Source organism: Sander lucioperca, chromosome 5, assembly GCF_008315115.2.
Source record: "Sander lucioperca isolate FBNREF2018 chromosome 5, SLUC_FBN_1.2, whole genome shotgun sequence".
NCBI classification, from domain to species: Eukaryota; Metazoa; Chordata; class Actinopteri; order Perciformes; family Percidae; genus Sander; species Sander lucioperca.
The window spans coordinates 6907354-6931834 of record NC_050177.1 but is presented as its reverse complement, the minus strand read 5'-3'; the positions used below and the strand labels follow the sequence as shown (position 1 = coordinate 6931834).

The 24481-nt window shown below is 41.0% G+C and overlaps 1 protein-coding gene across 2 annotated transcripts in view; it reads right to left on the bottom strand.

Moving 5' to 3' along the window:
- LOC116046568 (limbic system associated membrane protein) overlaps window positions 1–24481 on the bottom strand; it is a 782424-nt gene that overhangs the window by 527226 nt on the left and 230717 nt on the right. The window contains exon 1 of one of the 2 annotated variants that reach the window (XM_031294959.2): window positions 11534–11774. The exons of the other annotated variant lie outside the window; for it this stretch is intronic. Within the exon in view, the coding sequence (XP_031150819.1) occupies window positions 11534–11597 (64 nt within the window). The 5' untranslated portion in view covers window positions 11598–11774. Of the gene's footprint in view, window positions 1–11533; window positions 11775–24481 lie in introns of those variants that run through there. 2 annotated transcript variants of the gene reach the window in all.

Below are 24481 nucleotides of genomic sequence, written 5' to 3'. Positions count from 1 at the left end.
TAACTAGACCCAAGTGAGGCCCAGTCTGGCTTCACATTGTAATAACATACAGGTGTATACAGATAAGCTACTGTCACAGTTTGTTCCATGACTTTACTGCTATCTTTTGTTTGCACCTATAGTAGTTTTTGCAGCAGTAAATAATTCACATATGACATAATCAGTGTTTTACAGTCCTTCCCTATTTATGATCAATTATGATAGAAAAGTATATTATTGACGAGGAGAAGTTGAGGACTCTGTCAAAAACAGCAGCATGTTAAAACTGTAGTGAATTTAGGAACTGACTGCCACTAACACCATCGAGATGCCTGTCTATATGACCATCAATCCTTCCATCATAAAGCTGATAAAACTAAACTACTAAACTGGGCGTATCAGTGCTTCAGAGCATCATAAGGCAGAGACATGGACTGCAGACAAACTGACCAACACATATATAATAAAAGACTGATACATACTGCGTCTGTGCATCGATACATTATTGCCACGGAAAACATTGTGACACTATGCTGTACTGATCCCCTCCCCCCGCCCCTAGTAACCCATGGCCAAAGAGACAAAAAACAAAAAAAGAAAACACAGTGAGAGAGAGATTCTCCATTCTCCATCTTTGTGTCTCCATGGCATGTGATCACCTCAGAAGAGGCAGCCACTGTGTCAGAAATATAAATGTAAAGTGTCAACTTCTACCTCTTAACACAGCATGTCTTACATCACTCCAGCACATAGCAATTCAAAGCAGTTTGATAACAACTGAAGGATTATAAAATAAATATAAAATATAAATGATGAAGGTCAGTTCTCGGTGCTCTGACTCAACAGACAAAACAGTCCTCATCAAGGCTGTGATATTAAGACATATTCTGTGTGAGTCTTACTGTCTCTTTTCAAGTCCAGTGTACAGGTCAGGAGATGGTGTCCTCATCACCGCACTCACTCCCTCACTCCCTCACTCCCTCACTCACTCGCACACACAGTGCAGGGTCTACTGGCCACTCTTACCTGAAAGACAAAAAAAAGAGGAGAGCAGAGTGTAAATTAAGGTTTCACATGTTATTTTGCTTCAAAATGTAGCAATGTTTCTTACAAAGATCCACTGTATGGCATTTGTTTGACAGCCGTACAATACTTTCAATGTTAGAACTTTACATTTTACTGAATTGTGTCTTTAAGGTACCTCCAAAAAAAGAACACAGGAAGCTAACAGTTTCATTGTTTGTTGATCTGAACAGCTATAACTTCTGCAGACATCATGCAAATGCACACTGATAATCATGATGAACACATCCAAATTACAAACCATGAACATTGAAGGGAAAACCTGTAATTATTCATGGCAGCATAAATTATAGAGCTGATGCAAACTCAAATTAAATGGTTGGGAAATGTGTGACTTTTAAAGGAAGAAAACATCCTGTAAAAGTGTGAGACTACACAGCTCTACAGGTGCATGACGGAGAGGTCATTAACTGGTTTGAGAGAATCCTCCCTGAGGCATTGTGGCTACACAGGCTTGTTGATGCCTTCAGGCACCTCTGCTGCATTGAAGCTGCTGATTTGTTGGAGGAAATCAGAGATGAGACAACAGAGTGTTTGTCTGCTGTCTAACTCTGTCCATCCCTCATTTTGCCCTGTTGTTTCATACCTCTGGTTCAAGAATATGTGGGATGTTAAACAGTCCAACCAACCAGTCCAAAATACAACCAGCCCTGCTCACTCTGGATATGATATACATTGTTGAAAATCAGAGCTTCACAGTCTGGTGAAAAACCAAATGACTCACAGAATAAACCTGATGTTGTGTTCAGAGGCTGTGATGAAGATCAGAGAACAAGTGCTCACTATGCCCACACACAGCTTAGAGCAAAACCATGTGACTGAACTGACAGCAAGTAAAAACTGCTCAAATATGATTAACTTTAGGGTCTGGTAGACAAAATGTAAACTCATATTTTTTGGTACACAGAGCAATAGCAAGGCAGGCGAGTTAACACTAGAACAGCCATGACATGTTTTGTGTAATTATGTGTAATAACTTTGCTGAATAAAAAAATACAATCCTGCTGGTACCTGACTATTCCTAAAAGAGTCTGTATTTTCATTTAAAATTGTTGTTATATACATTACACAAAAGGCAAAGAAAATACAATCACTTTTACCTATTTTGGCCATACACGGTCATATAGGCCGCTCAGATTTTCGCAGTATTGTTTTTAATCTTTCGCGCGGTTGAAGATGCATCTTGGTTGCTTAGTAATAATCATAGTCTCTGTCAAAGAAACGTAACTAGCGGTCTTGAGTAAAAAGTGTGGGCATCACCGATGGGCCAAAGGCAAAGCCACAGGCGGTAACGTAGGCTACTACGGCGTGGATGGACTCTGTTCTGAATCAGAAGGCAAGTACCGGGCGCTCGCTTTGTGAAAGGCGCGGTACACGTAGATGGCCGGTGGCTGTCTATGTGTTCATCAGTGTTGTGTGTACGTAACTACTTTTTCAAGTAAAAAGTAGTGTAATGCGCTACTACTGAAAATTTGGTAACAAAATGTAGTTCCTTTTTCAATTCGGCGCAACGCTACTTTTCCCAGGGACAGATTTGACAGCGACAGCCTTCTCAGCTGCGCGCTCACAAGCTCCACACGGGACGTGACAGAGGCTGGTAGCAGAGTAATCATGGCAAACAAGAAGCAGCCAACGCTAACTTTTGAGAGCACGGACACGCAAGGATTTCCAGAAAAGAGGCTGCATGTGTCTACGACAATGCACGGACCATCGTGGCTGCGCGACCGGTACAAATCGATACAGACATTACATAGTATACACTAACACCGTGTAACGCCGATGACAAAAATATGACATGTAAGAATACTAGAATAAAATCTGAGTGGCAGCCCAACTGTTTGCAGTTCTCTTCCTGTCTGTCTGTCTGTCAGCTTGTATTTCTGATCCTGGTGCCCTGTTATGGAGATATGTACTGTACCTTTAAATTCACCTCAAATTACCAGAAATAAAATTTAGAATGAGGTTACGCTGCTCTGAAATAAAACAGCATGCACTTACTTTGATATCTTGTAAAAGTATGTGTAGCTCATTCATCCATCCAGAGTAAAGGGGTTAAGGCTGTAACTGACTGATTAAAAAGACATACAAGGTGTCATGTGTGGTGCTGTACACACTATTCCAGGATTTAAAATCCCAATGCAGTCCACTGGACCTCTGGAATGGTTTTTAGATGGTTTAGCTGTTCTGTACATCACACATAATTGGATCTCCTGATTTTAATATACAACCAGAAGGTTGGGTCTCATGTTGGTCCACAATTCAAAAGATTACATGGTAGCAGTATGACTGAATACATGTACGTAAACCAAGAAGATCACTAATTCTTTACTTGCCCTGTTGAAACAATGTGCAGTAATATTAACCAGGTTTTGATGTGTCAAAATATCTTTTCGCAAAACACACTGAGGCATGTTACAGAGACAAAGTATCTTCTCTGTTATGTTCAAGAACATATCAGCAACTACCAACATCATATATACTGAATTTTCCTGCAGGTACAGCACCTGTACATCAGACAGGACTGTGCAGTGACAGCTTAGGAAAACTGTTTCAGCCTATGACATATAGAACACGTACTGTTTACCAAAGACTGTGACCTGTATGATGAGACACAAGACTCACCTTGACTTTTAGACTGCAACAATCAATACATGCTGAATACGTTTATCAGTGTTTTAAGCCCCCAATGTCTCCTTCCAAGAAGCGCTGTCTGGAAGGCACTAGGATTAAGCAATGGTTATGGTTATGGTTAGGGTTAGGTGCCTTGAAGTCAACGGTCGCCGTGCTGCCTGGAAGGAGACGTTGGGGGCTTAAAACACCAGTGAGCGCTGAATACAGCCCCATTTTAAGCTTTATTTACAAGTTGCATTGCGAAATAGCAATGCCAATCCAAACTACATGCAACAGCTGTGCAATGTCAGTCTGCACATTGAATTTATAACAATTTATAATTATAATTTATACTTTTTATTGATCCCCAGTGGGGAAATTACAATGTTTACTCTTTTGTTAGAACACACTACACACAGGCCTGAAATACACACACATGGTCAGGTCCTATACATTCACAAATGGAGAGATGAGTGAGGGGGGCTGCGGCTGCTGGACAGGCGCCCAGAGCAGTTAGGGGGGGGGGTTCGGTGCCTTGCTCAAGAGCACCTTGGCAGTCCCCAGGAGGTGAACTGGCACCTCTCCAGCTACTGGTCCACACTCCGTACTTCGGTCCGTACGGGGACTTGAACCAGCAGAGTTTAGGAGAGTTTAGTCTGATCCGACTGTCAACAGGCCAGCAGAGGACATGAACACACAGTGAAAGTCCAGCCAGGACTGACAGACTGCAAGAGGTCTTAGTTCACCTCCACTGACAGAAAAATGAACAAAGCTGAGGTCAATGTTGAGACATAAAAGACCACACTGAGTAAAGACATGACATTACAGTTATGGAAAGAGAGAAATAGTTAGAGATAGCGACAGTTTACACTATATGATGTGTTTCTTACTAGTAGCGGCATTCTTCTAGTAGTCAACAGCGTTTTCATTGTTTGAAGGTGAATATTTATCTCCAGGGGACAAGCTGCTTGATAAAGAAGCAACACTGCTAAATCAACTGGACAGTAACCATTAGAGCTGTCGGTATTCAGTGGTCGTAACGTCACAGTGTTTCCCACACATAGACTAATGTGTGGCGGTGCGCCTCACTATCAACACCGGCTGCCGCACACTGCGTTTCGTTATTATTTTTTTTTTAAACGCTATTTAAAACACGTTCAGCTGCATTTCCTTTCCCTGCTCTCCTCCGTTTACTTGCGTCTCGCTCTCATACACACAGCTCCTCCCACCGTGCACACAGTGTCTGTCTCCATAAGGCAAGAGGATGGCTGGCAAAATTCACAAGTTCACGAAAGGTTGGTATCTATCTCGTTAACACCTTTACACAATCATACATTAAAAAGTGCTATAAAAATATTTTATATTCTGAATACAATGTTGTCAGTGTGTTAATATTGGAGTCCCGACCCGACTCTTAGCAAACAAGCGACTGTGCCTGCTTTAGAAAGTTAACTAGTCGCAAGTTTGCGGTAAAATGCAGTTGGGTTGTCGAGGTCAAAACACTATATGTAGCAGCTGTGAATCAAATAAACGTATTATAAATAATGTTATGTCATTTTTTACTCTTACACTGAATGTTTGCTGCTTCAATCCAGATGAGTATTGAAAAGTATTTTCCACAACTGAAAAAGGCACGTGTTGAGGATGAGGACCAGCCTGAACCGGAGGTATCAGTCTGAAACAGAGCTAACAGTCCGACCAGTGTAATTAGTTATGTTATTAATTTGTTTACAATATTTTCAGGCTTCAACCAGTGAAAGACAGGGTCAGGGAGAGAAAGAGATAGATTTGTTAGGCATTGAAGTAGGAGAGGACAGCATCCAACAGCGTGTCCTCAGTGGTCCTCAAAATGGTAGTAAAAACATCAAACACATGCCTCCACACACACTTTGACTCCCACACGCATATTGTAACAAAGCTCTCTTCATCCACTGCCTTCAGTCAGAGAGCCTATCGAGAGCCGACTACAAACACACTAAATGATTAAACACACAACCATTCCTCTCTTCAGTCTGTATTATTACCTCCATACTGTTGGACTATGCCCAAAGTGCAGTGGATAAATCTAATAATTCTGTTTACATGTGGAGTTGATGTGTGTCCCAACACATTCATTTTTACATGATGTAACCGAAACACAACAGATGTTCTGGAGAAGTACATTCTACAGGAAACTTCAACACACTCCCTACTTTCCTCTTTAGTATGAAATCAGCATCTCCTTTTGTTTTCCCGAGCAGAGATCCCTCTGGGAGTTAGAGTTCACGTTTGACTGCAGGAATGAAGAAACACCTTCAGCAGTCTGTTGATAGTTTCTTTTGATGTGTAGAAATGTGAAGGTTTCCCCTTCAGATGATGACTCGACATCAAAAACAGAAAGTCACTGCGAACATTACGGCATCAAGCCTGGGTGAATCTTCTGTCCAAATATGTGCTCTCTTCCTCACTTATCTTCTCTGTTGTTGTGTTGCAATTATGTCTACAGTTAAATATCAAAGTTAAACTCTTGTATTCTGATATCCAGCTGAGCAATTGAATGCAGACATGCTGCACAACCAAAGCAATGTCAAAAATAGTGCAGCCATAAAATTCATGGAAATATAAGTGTGTGTGTGTGTGTGTGTGTGTGTGTGTGTATGTGTGTGTGTGTGTGTGTGTGTGTGTGTGTGTGTGTGTGTGTGTGTGTGTGTGTGCATGCGTGCGTGCGTCAGTTAATCTGTCTGTTTCTCAGCATGGAGGCTGCTGTTGGAGCAGAAATGCATCATTAAGCTGCTTGACAGCATCAATCTGGGCTGATGGGACCCCAATACTGGATGTAGGAGGGCTAGAACAGACATATTTTAACTTGCGCGCACACACACACAGACTTCAACTCTTATGTGACAGTCTATGATCCTACACTCGTCTCCACTGATAGACAGACAGCCTGACTCAACCATTTTGTCCTTCCTCCTTTGCTCAGAGTAGAGCATTAGCCGTCTCTGGTAGTTCTGTTGATACAGTGGCTGCTAGCTGACTCTGTTCTCCACCAAGCCTGTCTGGACCTAGTCCAGACAGGCTGGACCAGTCAGGCTGTCAGGTTGTCTGTGTCGGTTCCAGTGGTGGTCCTCTAACTGGACTGACTCTGGTCCTGGAGATCCAGACTGAGCTGTGGGATCATCTCTGTATGTCTGTCTAGCCCATACAGCTGGCAGTAAACTCCAAACAAAATCAATTGCTGCATGTTTGCAGAGGCAAAGAGGCAGAACTGACTATTTGATCAACACAACAAGCTGTCCGGCTTTCCGGCTGAATTTGCAGCAATTTTCACACAGCCTTGTTCACAATCGTAACTAATTTATGTCAGTTCATCCATCCACAACTCCACAGCTCCATCATCAGCTGCTGGACATAATTTAATGAACAGACCTTCAGTTATTATAGTTCCATATATTCAATAGCAGGTCAACAGACTGGAAATATACTGTTAAGTTCCCTGGTTAATCCACTGGCCAGCCAAAAGAATTAGTGATGTCAGATTGGCAAACAAAACTTTTTTTGGTAACCACTTTTTAAAGAGGAACGAGTTAACTCAAGGGCGTAACTTTGGGCTTAACATTGGGAGGGTTGAGATCTCCACTTTTGAGCAAAATTGAAATTTTGAGCATCAAACACTTAATTTTCTGCATTCTGGTAAATATTGCACTGGCCAGTTTTGATTATTGGGGGGGTTGCACCTCCCCCCTGTAAATTACACCTATGAGTTAACTTGATTCACAAGTGGGAGCAAATCCAAAATCCTTCTTCTGTATGGTGCATGTGCAGTTGTGCATGAGAGCCAGGTTAACTTCTGAGAGCAGCTGCTTCAGACTCTCATTTCGCGCGACTCAAGTAAACTTTAGGTGAACCAAAGGAGTTGTTCATGAGTCGGTTTCGCTAGTAGCGTGTGAACAACACAAACCAGGTTACTAAAAAGAACCTCATTCACCACAAATATATAACTAAATCTTCGTTCTAATAAATTCAGTGAAATGGAAATCCACCAGCATGACACAGTATCAGTATAAGAGGCGTTTCTTTCAACAGGATTACCTGTTTGAATGAAGGATTAATAGAAACCGTATGTTAAACCAACCACTTAAACCAAACAAAAAAAGCTTTAATCCTGTAATCCTATAATACAGTCTCACCTCTGATTTGGATTGACTCGTACAGAAACTAACATCCAGTAATTTATTTACTCGATGTTACAGAAAGCTAACACATCCAGCACTGTACTGTTTGCTGACTAAGACACTCTGATGATGTAATGTGAATAAATAAAACGTGTTTTACAGCTGAAGAGAATTTGTTTTTGAGCCAAAAGTAATTATCCAGAATAGGTTCTAAAAAGGTGCAGACCTCTCCAGCTATCGACAAATAGTGATAGTTTCTGCCAGTAACAAGAGAAGAAAACACCAGAAGAACTTGAATCCCATTAGTCATAATCTGAAAGCCACCAACAGAGACAGAGAAGTGGAGCACACAGTCTTCACCTCTGATAAAGGATGACGTTCTTTTCCCTGAATCAACCATGAAGTCCTCTGCTGCCAAAAGAATACATCATTCGTTTTGGATGTTTATATTATCAAAGATTCCCAACTCACCAAGAATCTCCAAAATATGTCTGAATCATTGAATCAGAACTTTTACAGCAAGTTATCTATTTATAGTTACAGCCAGGGGAGTAGGACAAGGATATAAGCATGAGTGCAAATGCATGCTGATTAGGGCTGCACAATTAATCGCAATTTTATCAAAATCACAATATGGACTAGTGCAATATCCAAATCGCAGGGGGGCGCAATATTTGTTAAAGGCAAAATATGTGTCAAATCATTCTGAATGAAGTATTGTGGTGATGCAGAGACGTCTACAAATCCTATCCTACAGACTAAAGAAAGTTGGTTTGTGGGGCAACCTCTAGTTCACCCAGTAAGAGCGTGCGCCCCATGTAGGCTGAGTCCTGCAGCAGCCCAGGTTCAAATCCGACCTGCGGCCCTTTGCTGCGTGTCATCCCCATCTCTCTCCCCCCTTTCCTGTCTATCCACTGTCACTATCGAATAAAGGGAAAAGCCCCCAAAAAATCTTTAAAAAAAAAAAAAAAAAAAAAAAAAAATTATATATATATATATATATATATATATATATATATATATATATATATATATATATATATATATATATATATATATCTTTGTTTGGTACAGATCCTCGCCAAAGTCACACATTTTCATTTTAATATTTTTCAATGAAAATGAGAATAATGAGACAAAAATTATCATTCCCTCCAATATTGTGAATCAAATCGCAATCGCAGTATCAGTCAAAATATTCGCAATTAGATATTTTTCTCATGTTGTGCGGCCCTAATGCTGAGCTCACAGATAATCAAAAACTGAAAATATTTCTTGTTTACTTAAAGAAGCAACCTCATGTAAGAATGTGCATAAAATACAATAAAGTAGAAGAAAGGCAGTTTATTGTATATTTATTTGCTCAACGTAGTGGAGAAAATGAATGAGAAACCGAACACAGCCGTGACAATAAATTGAAATTTACACGTTAGCAGCTGGCCTTGTTAGAGGGAGCCAGTGATCTACCTGTGTGATTAAAACTAATGCTGAACAGAAGACAAGTGCTTGGAGAAGTAGCTGAGTTGATTATCTACTTTAATAAAAAGGCACAAAGTCACATCAAATGCCAAATTACTGTTTTTTAAGTCTGTACTCAGTCAGCGTGTCCAAGTATATTTATGCTCACTTTTTCCATAATTTTATCCTCTGTCTCTCTCTGTCTCCTGCTAATTGGTTGCACTTTGAAAAGCCAGCAGCAAACAAGGTCAACATCCAATCAATGGAAGTCTGAGCAGACAACAAGTTTAAAGAAGCTCTGCAGTGGGATGGGCATCACCGCTCCCCTCAGGGGAAACAATGGCTCAGCCACATATTAACCATTTTACTGTCAGTCATGTGTGCAGGCAGCTTTCGGGAAATGATTCCAGCAGAAATATAAACCAAAAAAAGATTGCTTCAAATCACAAGAGCCAAAGAAAGTGACGTGAGTCTAGAGAGAAGTGGGAGATGGAGAGGGAGCTTTACTGCATGTGTGAAGTGTTGAGAGGGAAGTTAGAGGGGGAGTGAAAAGACTTCAACAACTCACTGAGAAATGATTCAGTGTGACAGGTGGGAATCTTAACTATGGATATTTTTCTGCTATTTTCAGCCTTTTACGTTTCCTCTCTCCGTGAGAGAATAAACGGTCATTATTTTTTATTGAGATAGAAAAACAGACAAAAAGAAGCTGAGCGAGTTCAGTCAGGTCTGTGCTGGTCCTGGTGTCTCTGAGGCATAGCATTTTCTCCTTAAGAACTGTGTGTGTGTGTGTGTGTGTGTGTGTGTGTGTGTGTGTGTGTGTGTGTGTGTGTGTGTGCGCTTCTCCTCAGCAGTTGAGAATTTATGCTACTTACAATAGAACAAATATGGCAAAACATATTGAAACATTTAAACGACAATTAACCCACTCCTGCAACAAGACGACTGTCCAACTGTCTCCTCAGTAAGTTCATCAAATCACCAAAATTTGGCTAAATATCAGACTTCAACTGAAGCTTTAAAGCTCGCCATACTATTTAATCAATGTATTTAGTTGCTCTGAGCATGCAAATAGAGAGATGCATGATTGATTTGACAATTTTCTCTGGACATGTTGGTATTTCTTTCCAGCTATGAAAATGTATCACCATTGCAATCTAACTGACTGTAACTGAGCTGTTAGTTAGTTTGTGAAAAAGAAAACTATTTCCAGACACTTTTCAAGCCAACAGAGATGGAGTGTTTGATGCTAAAAACGACTATTAGTTGGAGTGTTACTTTCATTCTGACAATAAAAAGACTATTTTAATATTCAAAGACAAACACACGTCTATGTCCAAACAAACACAAACAAACTCACAACCCATATGAGGTAACCTCATTAGCTAAATGAGCACGTTTATCCAGTCATCTGGATAGTTTGTAGATAGCTGAAGGAGGGAGTCTGTGTTTAAGTGTCACAAGAGGGTTGAAACTGACAAGCTTCTGTTTCCAGCACTGACCCTGAAGACCTGATGGTGTTTTCTCACTTAAACTGATTTCCTCATGAAGTTAAACTGAGCACCCTGATCGATCACCGTGTTGCTTCCGTTGCACATGCTACATCCACCGTTCCTCAGAGCTGCTGTACTTACAGACTGGAGAGCACCATTACTTACTGCTGACATCTAATCATAAAAGTAGACATGACTGATCCAATGTACGGTGCAGACATCATGGGACAAAATGAAAAAGATATTAAGGTGTTTCAAGACAGCTTAGAACCATAATTAAGATACAAACCCACTTATTTTACAATTTACAAAGCTAACACACACACACTTCATTAGAGAAGCCAGCATGCTAAAATAACCCAACAGTGGAGTTGACAGTTTGTGCACTACTTTGAGAGGACTCTGCTGAAGCTGTCAGCTGTACCATCCGCCTCTGAGGCTGCTCTCTTCTCCGTGTCACACACTGCTACTGTACATGGAGACTGCTGTCAGCTCAGCTCCACTCAACACTAACTTTATTTAGAGCAAACAGAGCTCTACTGGAACGTCACAGGCTTCGCCACGAGGAGGTATCTCTGTCATGTCAGGTGTCTTCAGGGAGTGAAGTCACTTCACATACCTTCAGAACTCGAGTCAGCAGCAGACGCACAGACGCACAATAAACATCCGCGGTAGCTGTAATTTCCCTCTCAACTCCGGTGTTTCCTAGTGGAAAACGTCAGGACATGAAATACAAAGAATGAAACGATCCCTTGCCTTGAAATCCAAAGAGGAAAACGACGCCGGGGATCCACACGGTGTGTATCCAGAAGTAAAGCATGGTGTCCCGTAACCAGGTGCAAAAGCTCCGCGCTCTTCCCGAAGAAGATCGGTTAATTTCCAGAAGAGAAAGCGCTGCTAATGAAGTCGAGCGGAGGAAGAAATCCCAGTCTGAACGCCGCTGATGAACACAAGAGCTGGAGACTCAGTCACTGCTGCATGTGCTGCTTTCACACGGACAGTAGCGACCCCTACAGACTCTCATCCACTGTTTGTGAGAGAGAGAGAGAGAGAGAGAGAGAGAGAGAGAGAGAGAGAGAGAGAGAGAGAGAGAGAGAGAATCCTCTCTGTGTGTGGTCAGTATGCTGTTATTTTCTGTAACAAACAATTAGCAAATATGGATGCAGTTAAAATGATCATTTGAGATCTTCGAATAAAAAGGCTTCCCCTCAGCAGCTGAGAGTTTATGCTACTTACAATAGAACAAATATGGCAAAAAAGGTTTTGAAACAAACGAGAATGAACCTGTCTGCTCAGTAAGTTCATCAAATCACCAAAATATGGCTAAATATCAGACTTCAGCTGGAGCTTTAAAGCTTGCCATACAATGTATTTAGTTGTACTGAACATGCAGACAGAGAGCTGCAGGATTGGTTTGACAATTTTCTCTGAACATGTTCGTATTTCTTTCCAGTTATGAAAATGTATCACCATTGCAATCTAACTGACTGTAATTGAGCTGTGTGTGTGTGTGTGTGTGTGTGTGTGTGTGTGTGTGCGCTCTCTGTGTGTGGTCAGTATGTTTCTACTAAAGCAGCGTTTCATGGTTCAGCACTGACAGAGGACTAATCTGGATAAATCCAATACATTTCATTCAGAACCACAACCAGGATTTTTCCCATAAAGGCTCTCACAGTGTCTGCCTCCTAGCATGTTTACTGCTGGACAGCGGAGCCAGTGGAGAGGGGAACGGCGGTAGGAAGCAAACCATATTTGCTGGTCAACAATATATTTTTCTTCACTGTTTAACATTCACATTCAGGTGGTGTCAACAGTTGATATTCATGTCTATAGTCTGGAGAAAAAATACAAAAATATTTTCTCAGGCTAGTATGTAAAATACTTATATTTGATCAGACATTAAAAAAAACTGTAATATTCACTGACACTAACCTTGTGTGTTTTAAAATATTGATTGAAAATATTGATTATTTTCCATCAGACAGAAAAGTAGTTGATTTAACATGAAACAACACAAACCAGTCACAAGTATCCACCTTTATAATTATAATGACATGAACTGAGGACAAAGGGTGAAGATGACAGCTCATATGGAATATTTGCACATTAAGAAAAGTTATATTTTTGTGTGAATAATATCAGCGTCCACATTTTCAACTTTTGACGTGTAATTAAAACATAAAAAAGTGTCTTCTCAGTGTAAAGTCCTTCTAGTGTATCTATAGGAGCTGCGTAGTCCTGTATGTACCAATATCTGTTTGAGTTCAAAGTGAAGAGAGTGTAGTTGGTCTCACTGGAGAAAGCCAGTTATCTTTGTGCATACAAGTGTGGCATTTTCCCCCAAAGAAATCCTGACAGTAGATTTATTACACTTAGTTCTCACATAGCCACAGAAGCTGTTGGTTGTTCATTATTTTTAACTCCAGCTGCAGTGAGAGCATCTACAATAGAAACTTTTTTTTAAATAGTAACATACTTCTATACTAAGAACTGATGGTGAGATTATATTTTTAAACGTGCCAACATTGAAGCTTTAGTAAGTGTCACATTAAAAAATGTCCTCACATGTTAAAGACGTCACTATTGTAGATATATAAGACGTGATGTTATCTAAACACCACAACATGGAATGATTGAATTATAGGTTGAAATGACTGTTCAGTCAGTCAAATCAATGCTAAGTCATATAACATACGGATGTGTTTTTTGACTTTCCATCACAGCGGCACCCCTGGTCAGTAAACAGCAGTTAGCAGCAGCAGTAACGACATGTTCCATTGTTCGACTGTTCTGTTCAGTAAATGGCTGCACAAATGTTACTCACAGAGATAAAATGATGATTTAAAGCTATAGTGCATAGTTTCTGTCGCCCCCATGAGGAACTCTAAGTAATGACAACAACACTGTTGGCGTGTCCACATGATACAGCCTTCCATGATCGCGCATGCGCCCCCAGCCCTCCTCCACGCAGTTGCTAGTATGCAATGAGGACACGGAGGATTAAAAAAACATGGACTCTTCAGAAGAGGTAATTATCTTCACTCGAGCTTCTGCGCGGGAAAATCAGCGGACGACACAATCTTCTGAACATAGCCATACTGACAAATACAGAGAGAGTTGTGTGGAGCTGATAGTCTTAATTAGCTTTGTAGCAACTCATTTGGCAATGTAATGGACGTTCAATAATATCAAAAAGTTACACACTAAAGCTTTAATGCCTGTAAAAATAAATTAAAGTGCACATGTTTGTCCACCAGGTGCTTTCTGTAATGTCACAATAATAAGCTGTGGTGTGGTAGGCAATTTGTTTTTTGCATCGTTGGGCAAAAATGCCATAATAACCTTTAAGCATGTTGTAATTTGAGAGAAAAGTAGACCATTGCATCTCCTCTTGGCTCCGTTTTCAGGCTTTAGAAAATCTAGCCCGTGACGGGAGGCTTTGGCTAGTAACAGGTCATTTCAGCGAGAGAGAGCGTTCACGGCTGTGTTGTGCATGCATATGCCCGTGCGACAGAGAGGGGAGAGGGAGAGCTGTAGGAAGAAGTCTCACTCCACTTTAAATCCTGACATTTTTTGCTTTCTACCCACTGCAGCTTAAAGTGGGCTTAACTTAGTTTTTGGATCTTTGCCTTCACACAGAAGGAACACTGCTGCTTGGAGATAGATTTTCATATTTAATGTGTAGCTGTGTTCATTTGTGTTCATAGCTTTGTTTCCTTTTAGTTGCCATCTGTGTTTAGCTTCCACACATGATGCCTTATGGCACAGGTGGACTGTGTTTGGAGGGTTTATTTACATTCCCCACCTGTTTCTGTCACACTGCTCATTTGTATTTTAGGCTCAGAGGATATGAATACTGTTTTCATTATAACATGCCAGCAGCAAGAGAAACAAAGCAAAGGTTAGTTTGAATCCAATCCAATCAAAACAATGTGATGCACAATATAGTTTGCTGTCAGAGAAGTAAAACTGTGAGAGACGTCGAGTCTTGTTTCATGTTGAAGTCAAACTGCAAAAGTCATCAGTCAGGTGGACGAACTGAAAATTATGTATGCATACACACTGCATGCCGTCATACATTATCCATGATACATGATGTCAGATGCGTGTGTGCGTGTGCTTGCGTGCGGGTGTGTGTGTGTGTGTGTGTGTGTGTGTGTGTGTGTGTGTGTGTGTGTGTGTGTGTCTTGTAAGATAGGATTCATAGTCATCTTTACATTTTTAGGGTTCTTCAAAGTCTAGTAACCAAGTCATAATGCCAATCTTCAGTCTGAGCCACACCAGTTAACGCAGTACTCACAGACCATCTCACAGCCCACTGTGGGAAGTACATGTATATACACAGTATGAAAATCAGTTTGAATGATGGGCCCATGCAACAAACTGCATAAATATGCAAAGCTTCTCACAGACTGTTATGAGTAATTGTTTGCAAAATACAAAAATCTTGCCAATGTTGGAAAAAGACATTAAGATCACATGATGCAACAAACAAGGCAAATGCCCCAGTTTATTTCAGTCTATAATGTCGGACAGTTTCTCCAGCTTTCACAGTTTTGCATCAGAGTCATCACCAATGTAGGTGAAAACACATCATCCATATTATATTCCCTCATTAGAGAGAAACATTCCGATTCACTTTACAGAGTGCAGGCCACTCATGTCTTATCATACTGAACACTGAGTTCAAAGCTCCTGACCTCTAAGTGTCTTGATTCATAATTTATTTTTCCAGCACACAGTGTTTCTGTCCTCCAGCAAACCTTTGGGTGTCACTGTAAAAGACTAAAGATAATGTGGGTGAATTAGGGGCTGCATTGACTGTGAGGAAAATATTTGAGATCAATCTAAGGTAGGGAATAAGGAAACATATGGGAGTGTCAATATATCTCATGTCCAGGATACACTGTCAGATCATGTGAAATGTTAAGTAGGCTTTACTTTAATATCGATCAACCGTACACCAGAGACAAAGATGATCAAAACAAAGAGATAAAGGAGACATAGAAAGGCAGAAGAGAGAGGCAGGAAATGATGGAGGTAGAGACCAAACACAAGTCAGATAAATAAACAGGTGAGAATAAAGTTAAATGGATCTGTGATGATTTACATTGAGACATCTGTGACTCTGCATCACTATGGCCTCACCAGAGACACACCTGGCTGTGATGTCACCAGGTCTTAAAGTCCACCTGAGGCCTGTACTACGAATCAAGATCAACATGCCCTGGATTTATTTCAGTTTAGAGCTTAGATCGGGCCCAAAAAACCAAGCCCGACCCTACCCGAGACCGTGCACGTTGTGTCCGAGCCCGGCCCGGCCCGACACATTAACTGTAATTATGAGCCCGAGCCCGATTTAAACCCGACAATTTTTTAATACGTGGGCCGTTATAACTGACATTCTCAACTAGAATTCCGAGTTGTTTGAACTACAGAAATCTGTTTAGAATTATCTTAATAAATAATGGAACAAGGACGAAGCATGTAAACTGCGTTGTTTGTTTATTCAGAATGGAATGGGTCGCAAATGGATCCGAATGAAGAAACCTAGAAAAAAAACCTCGACCCTAGCTCCCTCAGCCGAATAGTGTGGGTAACAGATCAAGGCAGCAACATAATCAAACATAACCAACCATAATCAAAGCCCTGGAACCATATAGGAGACTTTCTTGTCTCGATCACCTAATTAATATTGTCCTTCGCCGCGGTCTGCATGCTGACACACTGGCCGACAACAGTGCTACAGAGGGGGGAGACACGATGTAGCCGGTTCGGGCTTGGGCAGAGAATCTAAACTCTATTTCAGTTACCTGGCTTCACCTAACCTATCAACCGCGGTCCCGCATAAACTGTGTCACGATGGTGGTTAACAACTAGTTCAATCAACCCAGGGTTTCCCAATGCAGCGGCGCGCGCGTTCACATAAAAGAGGCGATGTTTGCACAGCATGACCAATCACAAACATCTACCAGAGCCGAATATTTTACATAAGAAGAGCAGCTATAATTCTACATAAATATGAAGAACACAGACACGGTTTTACAGGCAAAATGCAATACAGTCGCTGCTTCCTAAAACAGGAGGCAGAGAGAAAGAAAAATAGCCGATGCTGTAAATACATAAATCACAACGCTTATCAATACCACTTCTCCATCAGTCAGGCACAAGATCTGACCATAATTACACTTGTGCTTTCCATAAACTGTCGTTGCTTTAGCCTATTATTTCAGTTGCGACCCTGGCAGTCGTAAGCGATCAAATCAAAAATATAAAAACATAATTCAAACCGATGTGTGCATTGGCAACACACGGTCACTTGAGTCACTTGAGTCAGAATTGTATGCTACATCCAAGGTGAGCTTTTGATTTGGATAAAATGCCATGTTTTCATTTAGAATATTTTCATTTTATTTGAAAAACGTTATATCCATAAATGTAAATGGTCTGAAAGAAAACCGAATATTCATTTAAAAATGACATAAAATTATATTTTGAAACTTTAATAGGACTGACAAATAAGAGAGCCATCCGGACTCTGAACATTCACAATGACTTACAACCTCTTTAATGTAAATTCCATGCGCCCCTTTTTCATGTATGTATGTATGCATTTAATGTTTTCAATGTGTATGTGTAGCTGTACTTGAATAATAAAGTTTTTTGAAGACAAAAAAAAACATGAGTTGTTGGCGAGGTGAGCTTACGGACTGTCTGCTCGCCCTAATTGCATTTTAATATACTACATTTATACACCAAACCTACAGTAGGCCTAGCTAGGCTACGTGCAGAACATTTTATGTTATTTCAGAAGTGAAAGAATGGCTTTTGTTGTTGATTTGCTTTACTCTGAGCTCGAGGAGAGACTTCACTCACTCGCTATGCTCGCTCGTCTGAATCAGATCCACTCATAACAACGTAGCCGGCTGATTCGGCTGATGAGCGGGATTGACTGACTCCCACGAGAACTCACGAGTCATCAACAACTCATGAGTCATCGAGGCCTCGTGAGTTGTCGGCAACTCATGAGTTGTCTGCAAGCCGAGCCGAGCCGAGGCGAGCTTGTAATGTTTCGGACTGTCTGGTTGACCTAATTGCATTTAACATACTACATTTATACACCAAAACCTACAGTAAGCCTAGCTAGGCTACGTGCAGAACATTGTATGTTATTTCAGAAGTGAAAGAATGGCTTTTGTTGTTGATTTGCTTTACTCTGAGCTCGAGGAGAGACTTCACTCGCTCGTCTGAATCAGATCCACTCATATAGCCGGCTGATTCGTGCGACAACTCATGAATCACCAACAACTCACGAGCCCTCGTTGACTCGTGAGTTCTCGAGTGAATCCCATGGTCTGTGAGCTTCCGGCTCTGAGTCTGCGGGTCGGGACTGTCTCTCTGCTCACTCAGGCGCTTGAGTTGACTTGTGGAGTTGCTGTTGCCTACGAAATTGTAAGTTATAAAACTTTTTGCAGCTAAGATGGCTAGCATAGTAGAAGCTAATGTTGCAAGAGGTTTGTGTGTGGCGCTGTTATCATTTTAGAATGAATTGTAGTAGGACTCAACTGACCCGGGTTAATGATACTAGATACTCGCGATTCGTAAGTCAATTTAAAGACTCGGGTTAAAGATCCGAGTGAATCACGACTCGAACAGGTCTACTATGTAATTCCCTGCGCTGAAAATCTAAATCTTTCATAAAGATACCCATCAGGGAATGTTAACGGCGTGGTCTGTCTTTAAATGTTTTAACTTTTCTGAGCGCACCGAGCTCCGCCGGATCATCAAAGAACGGTGACGCCGTTATCAATCGAGTATTGATTGATCAGTAGGCGGTGCTTTTACACCAGCTGATCTCTAATCTGTTCAGCATAAATTACCGTGGCGATTTAACCCGGTAACAAGTGATCCACCGTCGTGATACACAAAACCCTGGGTTGAACCTGAAGTTACCTCGTTAACGCCAAATCTTGCTTCGTAGTACAGGCCTCTGTACTGCTGTATCACTGGAGGTCAGCAAAGACAAACATTCTCAGGGTGTGTTAAATTCCATTTTAAACACCACCATGTCACTAGAGTCCAGTGAGTTAATCCATCTTCCCAGTCAGCACCATGGACAGAGACAGAGCAGCAGCAGAGCACAGAGTTTGGTTCTCTGTGGAGACAGAGCTCTCCAGAGAAGACTGATATTCTCACTATGTTGATGAACAACAATGTAATATAATATAATTACATAATAATTGCCTTTTTACTTTACTGCTGTGATTTAATTTATTCAGTATTAATTAAACTGATAAATCACTGTTGCACAGTGCTTTAGCAGTTATCCATGTCACCATGTATTTTCGTTCTGCTTAATTGTTATGCTCATTTTAAAAACGGAGTTAGTTCAGTTTATTTTTTCTCTATACACTTTTTAACCCCAGTATTGGAATATTCATTTCCTATGAACTGCAATCCAGGACACAACTCCCTGGGATGGTTCAGACAAATATATTTCTCCTTTGATACACATGCTGTATGTACGCTGTTTCTTTTCACCTACCAGAGAGGAGCTTGACCAGAACATAATGCACTCACACATAGTTCACACTGCACATGTGTGAAAAAAGGTAAATTAGTACATTTGCTGGAGGAAAGATCATGGGGCTGCTAAAGCCATTATGATGCATCTTTTTTTAGTTGCATCTTTTTTTAATTCCAGTTGTCAGAATTCAATGACCCAAATGTTGGTTCCATCAGAGCAGGCCCGAGCATTGCAGTTGCTGTAATATGTAGAGTCTGAAAGTGAAAGTTTCCTGCTTGACTTTCCATCCATCAAGTATCAGGATACACCTAAGAAAAGATCTGTATTGATCTGACTTCTAAATATGACACCGCATTACACTGCCATCTGAGCTGTGACCTCCAGAAGTGGATCATTTACAGTAAAGTTGCAGATACTCTGTGGTACTTGTACTTTGATGCTAATGACTGTTGGAGCTCTACTTTCCTCAGCTGTTGGTCTCTGTCCTGAATAAAGAACTCCTTTGTCTATTTCTAGTGACTTCATCCCAGTGGTTTCCGTCACAGCAGACCCCTAGCTGATTACCTGTGACTCTGCGGAGAGCGTTGATTTATGACTGTTTTGCTCTGATTATACTTGAGCTCTCTGCTGCAACACTGCAGCTCTCAGCTGGCATGCAAACGGGTGAACGCTTCCCTAAAGACTTGTTTGATAACAGTTTGCATCTGACAGAGCCAAATGTCTGCAGAGCAGAGCGTCACGTTCTGGTTCAGAGCCAGTTAAAAGTGTGTTGGTCTCTGTCACTGGGTCTTTACTCTACAGAGAGAAATGGTTCTCATTGCTAACAGAACAAGCTCTAAATACCCAGGCAGAGAGAAGTGAGACTATATATACAAAAGTAAAATGAATGAAGAGTTGATAGAAAAACAAGAAATCATCAAGAAAATTATATTTCAACTTCACTACTTTTTCCATTAGAATAGTTCCTTTGCTGTGAAAAGAGAGCCACTAGCAGCAGTGTCTCTTTATAGATGAGTTAGAGGAGGAAGGAAGCTGATCAACAGCCAGTTAAAAATAGGGGGAAAAACGGGATTTTGTTTCGACTGCTTGTGTCGGTGTTCAACCATCTGGAACAACAATAAATCAGGAAAAGAAAACAGCCGCTGAGGTGGTGGATCATCAGTGCATAAATAACTCCATTATGAGCCCATATATCAATCATCAAGGTTTAGACAAAAAGTTGTTAAAAGAGTTAAGAGGTGCCTTGTCTTCATACAACAAAAAAAAATGTCTTCATAGTGGATTTAATCCAATGCACTGGCCTTGCAACCATACTGCCTTTGAGGATATGATAAATGTCAGACACTTCTTTCTGAGTTTCTTTAATGAATGTCAGAGTTAATTAAGTTTGTGTGTGTTTGCATACAACATTCATGTAATCCTTGATTACATCTGTAGATTTTTGGGTCTGGTCTGCTGGATGTCCTGAACTGGCTGAACATGAAAGCAGATACCTCAGCTGTTCTCCTGTGGATTCTCTTGTTGAGTCTCTGCAGACTTGTTGGCTCATCCAAATCCACAATCCGCTCTCCAGATCAACATCAAGCATGTCTGTGTTTTTATTGATGTGCAACTATTATATTTTATTTAATTCTGTTAAAAACCGCGATCATCAAAAACTGCCATATCTTACAACTCTGATTGGCGTGTACTGATAAACAATTGCAATGCACACGTGCTAGCCAATAAGGAGCAAGTTTTTGTGTTACGCTGCAAACATGAAGAAATGAAGAAAGATAGATGGGGGGATACGTGGCCTCGTTCTCTGAAATGAGGTCTCTGTGTGGAGTCCTCTTTGTTATCTCTGTCTTCTGTTACAGAGTCCTTAACAATGAACAATAAACCTGACACTGCATAGGTTGAAATAACACAAATGGGTTGCAGCTGGTTAAACTCAACACAACCCCATATGTTAGGAGGTTGGAAGAAAAAGTTGTACAAGGTTGGACAGAAAGCACATGTTGGATTTCTAAACAAAAGACCCAGCTAAATCTAAAGTGTACATGCAGGACAATAGTAGAGGTTAATGTGTGCAGCAGAGCATTATTGTAAAGGTGTTACAGTGTTAAGTGCAGCAGCTTAGGGATTCTTCTCACCATATTACGCTAGCAGAAAAGAATGTAAAAGATGTGATGATGATGTGATCACTTCTGTACTGTCGATGCAGCAGCACAGATTTGCTGCATGCTAATTACAGGGTAATTGTTCTCACACTTAACTGCACTAATTGCTTCCCATATTTTTAATTGATGTGACTGCCTCTCAGTAACTAACAGAGCTGAGGAACAGAATAGTGTATGCCCCATGTACTGCATCACAGGCTGCTGCCAGGTTTGACAAATCAAACTTTACGGTACTGTGCAACGCATTCTCATGAATGGGTCCGTATGATATCGTACGAAAATGTATGCACACCAAATCGTATGATATCCTGCGAAATTAGGAGACGGCCGGCTGGTCACGTGACGCTGGCTACAAGCTCCATGACGCCGAGCGGCAGTTGCTAGTTGTTTAAACCGCTACAGAGCTTCGTGACGCCGGCTACATACCTCTGTTGTATCAGCGGTAGTTGGTGGTTCAGTTACACGAAAATAGGTGACTTTGAGCCGGGTACAAAGCACTCGTTTCGGCGGACATTACGGTTACATTTAGACCACAAAATATACAATATATGAGTGTTTTGCTGCGACGAAAGTTAAGATTAGGCACCAAAACAACTAGTTAAGATTAGGAAAAAAGATTGTGGTTTGGATACACTCCTAAGGAACACGCATTTCCTGGGTGAAAGTCTTTAGTTTTCCCCGGGTAGCCAACTCCGCTCTCTGGCTTAAAAGTCTGGGTGTTAACGCCCAACCACCTCCCTATGTGGCCAGCCGCGTCCTTATACAGCGGCCGCCAATGTAGTGAATATGTGATGGTTTGGTCTGGCTGGCTGTGAGTTTTCTGTTTTTGTTTCCTGCTCCCTTCTGCCTCCGCTCCCACTTCCAGCCTTCCCCTCTTCCACTCTCCAGCTCCCCGGGTTCCAGTGCCTCCCCCTCGGCCCTCTCGCCCTCGGTCAGTCACGCGGGAACCTATTTCTGACCAGAGGTGCTGAATAACAAAATAATGGATGTCTGACAATTTCTCCCGAGGAAATGTTTCGGATTTTGACAGCTAAATACGAAATTTTAACGCAGTATGTGGGTGAGAGTGAGAAGTTTTAGAAAAGTCCTGGGCAGCCACAAATTCCACTGTTCCACAATTATGTGACAGCAATCGCCACTCCGACTATACTGCGCGCACCCTAACATCACAGAAGCGCACTTGACATCATTAGCCTGTTTCAGTATATAGCTAAGGAAAATTAATTTTCTGATCATCAAAACCACACCAGAGATGTTTGGCTTGAAAATATATGCTAATAATCAGGCTGCAATGACCTCACCAACAATTTCCTAACTTGTGACTTCTCCACAGCAAATGTGTCCTAACCACGTCACAGCGGATTGTGTTATACAAAACATATGCAATGAAAACAATCGTACTTACAGGCATTCAAACCTATCCATAACACTTTTTTTTGCTATTTGCCTCATTATTCAGCCCAGTCTCATGGCAGTTTGTGAAATGGTCACGTTATTTAATCTATTGATACATGTTCACGGGGACGTTTTTTCTCGTTTTTTTCATGGAAAAATCGATGTGTACTCCTATCTGGCACAGCAGGTGTCCTTATCCAATATTTACTGATAATAATTACTCCAGACCTCAGTGAGCTTTACTGTAAAATAGCAATCCCTCCACCAGCATAGAGTTACAGTAACAATATAACAGAGGAACACCGGACCAGAGTCATCTTCCCTGATCCATCCTCTCTGTCTCGTTCACATCCTGTAAGACCCTCTGCTTGTCAATAACTCGACCATCATAAATGATTATTACCCTCCTTTACAATGCTTTCACTCTATAAACAGCCTGTGTGACATCACACCCACAGTGAGAACTGGACATGATATGCAGCTGTTCAGGTTCAGGATGGAACAAATCAGGAAACAGCAACAAAGAGAGACAAAGACACCGGGTCTGAACTGAATCACTTTCTAACCAGGACAGTAAAGCTAGATTACAAATAGGTAGAAGGTCAAAACATGAGAGTAGTAGTCAAAAGACTAAGAGAAGTATTGAATATGGATATAGGGACATAGGTGGTTGGTTTACTTCAGTTCAGCCAATCCAGCTGCTGAAAACTGTTTAAATAGAAGTTCTATTCCCAATCAACTCCATTGAGAAGAACAACAAGAGTGAATTGTGTAGGTGGAAAAATGCTAAAATTACTTCTCACAGAGAGAAGCTTCACATAGAAAATTAAAGTATCTGTGACAAAGAGAGAAAGAGAAAGTGTGTGTGTATGTGTGTGTGTGTGTGTGTGGGGGGGGGGGGGGGGCAGAAAGAAAGACCAGATGTTGTAGAAATCTCACAAATAAATCTTTTGAAACTTATTAAGACATCGAAAAAGAACTGAGACCGAGAGAGCGTTGTAGAAGAGAAACTTTAAATTCTACAGTGATTTACCATGATTAGTTCAAACTCCCTGAAACAATCTGAAGTGTTCAGTCAGTGAAATAAAATGCTCTCTGGTAAGATTTTCTTTATAATACAGGAGGGGGTGGGCTGTACAAAAACTGGAAATGTCTTTATTTTACTACATTCATCAAGTTTTAGATGACTAATTAACTCTTTTGTGACAGCTTGAAAATTCATCTGAAAAAAGTTGTTTGGGTCATTGCAATAACTTTACAAAACATTAATTTCATGAGCTCTCACCCATGACTCATATAAATGAATAGGCACTTTGCACATAGTGTGAAATATTAGCTGAGTGTGTATGGCATAGGTGAAATACTTACTTACATAATAAGTTCATTTGATCTGTGAGGCCTACGGTGTCCCTGCCTCAGCGTCTTGCTTCCTTTTGCAAACCCAGCAGTGTGTTAATATGTCTATGATGTCATGTAGTCCATCCAGGGTGATCTAATTCACTGTTCCTCTGAACTCACGGTTTTGTCTTAAAATGAACAACCAAACAAACATCCAACACATCTAAGTCTGCCCTGCACTTCCCCACACATCCTTCCTCAAACACTTCGGTTGGCTCTCAA